We start from the raw sequence: 7,080 nt of genomic DNA, 5'->3' as shown, positions 1-7,080 counted from the left end.
GCCCTCCTCCACACATTCAAACAAACGTGTTTCCTTTTTGCGCGAAAAAAAAAGGCATTCAAAGATGTAATGCCTGGCTGTTAGTACTTGCATAGTAATATTTAGGGAGGAACAATAACAACAAAGTCAAGAGAGCGGTGAAATAATATTGTTTGAACGAGACTCTTTGTTTTACATCAGAATCGTCCTTCACATCCAATGAGCGAGGTGAAACAGAGAGAAACACTTTGGGTTTATTGTGGATGTGTGTTTGAGGGAGCGCCGTTGCCGATTGACATGCTGAATATAATGACTGATAAATAGCAACGCAATGAATAATACATGACCCTGGGCGGAGGTGATGCCCTTTGTGTGTGTGTGTTAGTATGGATGTGTGTGTGTGTGTATGGATGTGTGTGTGTGTGTGTGTGTGTGTGTGTGTGTGTGTGTGTGTGTGTGTGTGTGTGTGTGTGTGTGTGTGTGTGTGTGTGTGTGTGTGTGTGCGCGTGTGTGTGTGTGTGCTACGTGTGTATTAGTGTGGGTGTGTGTGTGCATGAGTCTTTGTGCGGGAGTCTGCGTGTGTGTGTGTCTGCGTTTGTGTGTGTGTATGCTGTGTGTGTGTGTGTGTGTGTGTGTGTGTGTGTGTGTGTGTGTGTGTGTGGGTGTGTCTGTGTATGTGTGTGTGTGTGTGTGTGTGTGTGTGTGTGTGACTGTGTGTGTGTGTGTGTGTGTCTGTGTGTTTGCGCACATGCTGGTAAATAAAGGCTGTGGTCACGGACCAAGGTAAGACTGAATGGCCATGGGTCATTACCTCTAACTACACTACTCTTTGATATGCAAATGAGGCTCCTGAGCAGAATGAATAAGAGATGATGAAAAGGGGAGAGGGGAAGAGAGAGAGACAGAAAGAAAGAAAGAAAGAGAGGAGAGTTTGAGAAGACTACTGACACTAAGTCTGAGGGAGAAGAGAGGAATAAAACAAAGAGAGGGAAATCATTTCAAAGTTTGAAGGTGTGATGGTATGGGCTACATATTGTTTAGGTGTTTGGTTGAACCTTCCCTATGTCACATTGACTGAAGCCCTCAATGTTAATTCAAATGTGATCTTCTCCACATACCAAATCAATATGTCCTGTGGGTGGATTATAAACAAAAGCTTATGTGAAGACGTTAGTTGGAACAAAAGCAATGGGTACAATGACTGCTACATATTGCAGATGTGAGGCTTGACATGTGATGAAAGACCAGCTGTTAAACAACATGACACTACAATACAAAACTGACCTTGGCAAGTCACTCGGCCCAGTGTGTATCTGCATTTGATTTGATTTACTGTTACAAGTCAAGTGTAGCATGGCCATCTCGATCCAACACAGAGTTTGCTTTAGATTCTTAACCTTGAGTGTAGCCGTGTGTCATTGCGCATCTCAATGACTGATTCAAACCCAGAGACTCCCTTTATCAAAGTCAGGCTAGTGCACCAGGCTAGCACCAGGCTAGCACCAGGCTAGCACCAGGCTAGCACCAGGCTAGCACCAGGCTAGCACCGGGGGGCTACACCGAGGTAAGCTGAAACAAGCATCTTTTGAGGCTAAAAGGAGGGGTTAATGCCGGGAATACGTTCTTGCGTGGCCATCAGAGTAAAAGAGAAAACATTTCCAGCACTTCTTCTTTGTCTCAACCTTGAAGACTTGTGTTCCAAGTGAGTGGGTGGAGGCAGGTGTGCGTGTGCGTGGGAGAGAATTTGTGTGTGCGTGTGTGTGTGTGTGTGTGTGTGTGTGTGTGTGTGTGTGTGTGTGTGTGTGTGTGTGTGTGTGTGTGTGTGTGTGTGTGTGTGTGTGTGTGTGTGTGTGGGGGAGAGAATGTATGTTTGTGTGTGTGTGTGTGTGTGTGTGTGTGTGTGTGTGTGTGTGTGTGTGTGTGTGTGTGTGTGTGTGTGTGTGTGTGTGTGTGTGTGTGTGTGTGTGTGTGTGTGTGTGTGTGTGTGTGCTTGGAGGCGGGAAGGGGGTTAGATTCTTGGAAGAAGAGAGATGACTCAAGTGAAACTGGTAGACAGGGCCAAAGCTAAGGACCAGTGTGCTCTCTCTCTCTCTCTCTCTCTCTCTCTCTCTCTCTCTCTCTCTCTCTCTCTCTCTCTCTCTCTCTCTCTCTCTCTCTCTCTCTTGCCTTCTCTCAAAACAATATAAAGACTCTTTCCACATGCTCACGGACCCAGTCCATCCCCCATTATGGCAGTGGTACAAAGTCAGCCTTGTGCTGGCCATCACAGGCCGCTGCCTTTTCAGTGTCAGGAAACGCAATAAGCTGCTGGATTAGCCTCTAGTCTGTAAGGGCAATAACAGACATTCTTTTAATAGAATTAGGCCACACATTTCAACAAGAGTTTCGTTTCAGAAGATTGTTGAGAAAGGTACTTCTACCACATAGTTATCCATATTAAAGAAAAGGTTAAGGTTAAGTTTACCCTAAATCGTACATGGTTTCATTATTATAGGATGCAACCAGGGACGAACTGAAGACCACCAACTTGCCATTGTTATTAATATTTATATTATTGTGCTCTTGATGTTGTCATTCCCAATATCCCTAATAATTTAAAGTGAGAAGTCATACTCATCATAGATGCATACTGCAGATGGCAGGAGTACTGTTTTTCATGGGAAGCCAAGCCTTTTGCATTTAGATTCTCTGTGGCTCGCCAAAGCAAGTTCTTGTCGGGGAATTTGATACAATACCAACGCCGGACGGCCCCCAAATGAAGTATGCAAATATATGCAGTGCCAATATCTACTTCATTAACCTTTTCAAAGTTGGGAAAACATTGAGCAGCCTGGGAATGTTCAAACCGACTTCCGCCCCAAAGGAAATTGGATTGTCACGCTTCAATCAAAGTAAAAAAGCTGGAGATATTCTCTCTTGTCCCCACAGGATTGGTTTGTACCATCCAGTATCAAGGCCTTCCAACAAAAATGAATAAAACTGACATAAAATATGTTGTTTTTCATTCTCAACATGTACTGCAGCACTGATACACTTATCCAACCACACATATTATGGTTTCCTCGAACATTGGGCCATGAAGTCTCAACTCAAATACTTTTATGTTGCTTTCAAACCGTAACACCATTTATTCTTGAACAAATGACTATATTAAACAATCAACATCCCCGACGGCCATGTTTTTGGACTGACTCGGTAATCAAAGCTACATTCAAGTTTATTGGCGCTCGTAAGCCTAAACGAGCATATTATTGATCCAAAAAAAACATTTGCCTGCAGTTATTTGGATGTCTTCCAGCGCATTTGTCGTGCGGTTCTCCCACAAATCAATGCAACAACAAACGACTACAACATCCTTTTCAACCATGTTTACACAGAACAAATGCAAGGACACTCTTCAAAAAACAACAACACACGCCTAAAGTCCGGCAATGGCCGAGGTCCGGTCATGAATGCAATCTCCAGACGATAACATTTATGAAGAGAAAAGCCAATGAGGCGTGACTGGTGCGGCTCCGTCGGCGCGTGGGTGGGCAGCGTTTGCCAGATGGCATGCTCGCTAACAGCTCGGCCCCTGATAAATAAACACCACAGCCAATGACAGAGGGGCCCTGGACAGCGCCAGGACCCCAGCCAGGCCGAGCCAACTCTGGAGCCGCTGGAGGAGCCGAGGAGGTCTGCCAACACTGGGCCCAACAGGTAACTCAACTGAGCGGGTGCGAAATCCGATATTTCTAATAGAATGAAGAAGGACAACACCGTACTGGACCAGGTTGTGCAGCAAGCACCTTTGGTTGTCTGAAATTGACAGTAAAACTGTTTTTGTGTCCTTTGAATTTGTAGTTTTATGATGTCCCTCTGAAAGTTTTATGCGTGTCTGGCTTTTCAAGGTTGAGATTCCTTATCTCAACCACGTCTGCCTTGTTAAATAAAGGTTGAATACAAATATGTATTATTTATAGTTAGCTACAGCCTGGCGTGTCTCACAAGGATTTGCTCTCATCCTCTCTCCAGTAATGACACCTCTTTGTGCACAGCGAGGTTTTAAGGACAAGGCCATTGGCGTTGGGCGCAGGGTTGTATTTAAAAAAAAGAGGGTGAAATGTAAATCCTATTTGGTGTAAAATCCCTCGTGAGTGTTCAGTTCCGCTTCTACTAAACCTCTGAGTTTACAACGCCCTCAAACCAGAAGTTTAGGGTATAAACTCGATGTAAGTGAAAAAACAAGTGATGGATGGATGGCTTGTTGACGAAGAGACAAATTGAAAATGCACGCTCCCCTAATTTTTCGGTCCCCCCCCCCCCCACCCCCCCCTCGGTACCTACGTTCTTCGGAGGACATGTGCGGTAGAGCCTGACCGCGCACCAGCTGACAGGTAGACTCGTCTCCTCCACACACGCCACAGTTGTCCTCTTTGGCGCCGCTGCCTAGCTGCCGGTCACAGCCCACCTCCTGCGCCCACAAGAGGAGGAGGATGGATTATGCTTCAGGTGAGGTAGGTTCAGCAGTGGTTTCCTTTTTAATTCCCAAAGTAATGTTCTCATCGACTCTGGTGTGGAGTCATTGACTCGTTGCCGACTGCTTTTGCGCGTATTGATGTGCACACTATACACTCTACTTTCATTCCATTGCATTATATCCGTGAACATATAAATACTGTATATAAGCCTGCCGCTACTCCGCAACAAAACAATGCAGTAAGATAAAAAACTATTTCTTTAGCTCTGATGAAATTAGAATACACTTGGTTGTACTTGTGATGCACCTATATTGTATTTTAGTGCCACTAATAAAACATAATCTACTTCACCTCAACCTTGTGCCCTGATTCCCGTAGCTACGCTGCAGGCTCTCCAGTGTTTTAAAACCTGTTCATGCAGAGCTTTTTATAGTAGATAAACGCTAGTGCAAAACGACTAAACGTAGCCGTGTTACAGTTGAGCTGCGATGGCAACCACATAGTTTCATTTTGTGGGAAACATTTTCGTCTCTGGTCTGTCGCTCAGGTTGTGCGGTGAGTTACTTTTTTACATGGTAAGTGAGTATATTTCACAGTAGCAACGAACATAGTGCAACCAATTACTGTACATTAGCTTTCAATTAACATTCAAACCCATGAGTCAGTAAACATGTTCAAAAAGTAAACCTATATTTCAGATACCCACGAGATGTAACTGATATGATGTTATTCCATTGCATCAAATCTAACCTGAGCTTAGAAAGCAGTATGATACTTAAAATAAATGTCTCGAAGATACACGTTGACCTAGAAAACCAAGAAGATACAGCTCTAATTGAGTTAAGGGGGGCTATTGACTGACACAGCTTCAGGGACTCTGAATACTAGAAACCTATACCAGCCATTACGCTGGCATCTGTCTAACTGCACGGCGAGATGCAAGCTTTACACAACCTCAAAATGCAGTCAAACACAATCATACACACACGCACACACACAGGCAGGCACACACCTACACACACACACATGCATGCGCATACACACACAGACACACACACAGACACACACACACACACACACACACACACACACACACACACACAGACACACACATACACAGACACTCACAAACACACGCACACATATTACTTACTAAGACTTGCTCTGAATTACTTTGGTTCAATGTACAGCTTTTAACAATGGATGTGTATATGTATGTAGGTATGTATGCATATATATATACATATACACATATATATATATATATATATATATATATATATATATATAATATATACACATATATATGGTAAATGGTAAATGGTCTGCATTTATATAGCGCTTTATCTGTAACCAGTGGCCACCCAAAGCGCTTTACAATATTGCCACACAATCACCCATTCATACACACATTCATACACCGACAGCGGATATCTAAACATATATATATATTAAGTGTGTTTGGAGGTCCATGGGGAGAAGAATGGGAGGAGGGTTGCTGTCCTCATTCTGTCATTACAAACTAGAGTTTAGCCCAGCTATACCACCACACACCTATGTTCACTGTGCCCACCGGGGTTTCTGTGTGCCTGAATCTCTCTTCCTCCCGATTCATCTTGTGACTCGCCCTCCTTCCCTTTCATCATCTCACTCCTTCTCTTTCATATCTCGATCTGTCCTCTGTCATTCTCTCCCTCTCTTTAACTCTCATTTCCGCTCTTTATCTCTCTCCCTCTCCATCTCTATTTCTCTATTTTCCTCTCTCTCTCCCTCCCTCTATTTCTCTCTTCCTCTCTCTCTCCATCTCCATTTCTCTCTTCCTCTCTCTTCCTCTCTTTATCCCTCTTCCTCTCTTTTTTTCTCCCTCTCTCACTCCCTCACCTTCTCCCTGTCTCGCTCACTCACCTTCTCCCCCCTCCCTCTCTCTCTCTCTCTCTCTCTCTCTCTCGCTCACTCCATCTTCCTCTAGCCCTCCCTCCCTCTCTATTTCTCTCTCTCTCCCTTCCTCTCCACCCCTTAATCTCTCTCTCACTCCCTCACCTTCTCCCTCTCTCTCTCTCTCTCTCTCCCTCACCTGCTCTCTCTCCCTGACCTGCTCTCTCTCTCTCTCTCTCTCTCTCTCTCTCTCTCTCTCTCTCTCTCTCCTCTCTCTCTCTCTCTCTCTCTCTCTCTCTCTCTCTCTCTCTCTCTCTCTCTCTCTCTCTCTCTCTCTCTCTCTCTCTCTCTCTCTCTCTCTCTCTCTCGGGTCGGCCAGGTCTCCACCCCAGTGTGCTGTGTCTGCTGTGTCTGTCTGACAGGCTGCCCCGTGCTGCACATGTCTCTTATTAGCTGCGGGTGGAGTGCTGAGGCTGTGCTGCACCGGGTGGCCAGAGAGCAACAGTCTCAGACACTCACCGGCTTTCTCCGTCTGTCTGTCTGTGTGGTGTCTTACTGCACAGGACCAGGTCCAGGACACTCCCAGGAGGGGGGAACCTTGGCCAGAGCACAAGGCTGCTGAGAGACATAGAGAGAGGGGGGGAGACAGGGAGAGAGAGAAAAACAGGGGGAGAGATAGAGATTAAGAAAGAGAGAGGAAAAATGATGGCAAACGAGACCAAATTAATGCAATAGTAAGTGTGAGACATAGAAAGAGAGGCAGACA

At 45.1% G+C, this 7,080-nt stretch overlaps 1 protein-coding gene across 1 annotated transcript in view; it reads right to left on the bottom strand.

The window, feature by feature from the left end:
* Positions 1-2,298: 2,298 nt before the first annotated feature.
* LOC132472400 (ADAMTS-like protein 3) overlaps positions 2,299-7,080 on the bottom strand; it is a 17,220-nt gene continuing 12,438 nt past the window's right edge. Inside the window, exons 4-5 of the mRNA XM_060072004.1 lie at positions 4,306-4,432; positions 2,299-2,303 (exon numbers count right to left, since the gene is read on the bottom strand). Of these exons, the coding sequence (XP_059927987.1) occupies positions 2,299-2,303; positions 4,306-4,432 (132 nt within the window). The remainder of the gene's footprint in view (positions 2,304-4,305; positions 4,433-7,080) is intronic.

Source organism: Gadus macrocephalus, chromosome 14 (assembly GCF_031168955.1).
Source record: "Gadus macrocephalus chromosome 14, ASM3116895v1".
NCBI lineage: Eukaryota > Metazoa > Chordata > Actinopteri > Gadiformes > Gadidae > Gadus > Gadus macrocephalus.
This window is presented reverse-complemented; position numbering and strand designations above follow the sequence as displayed.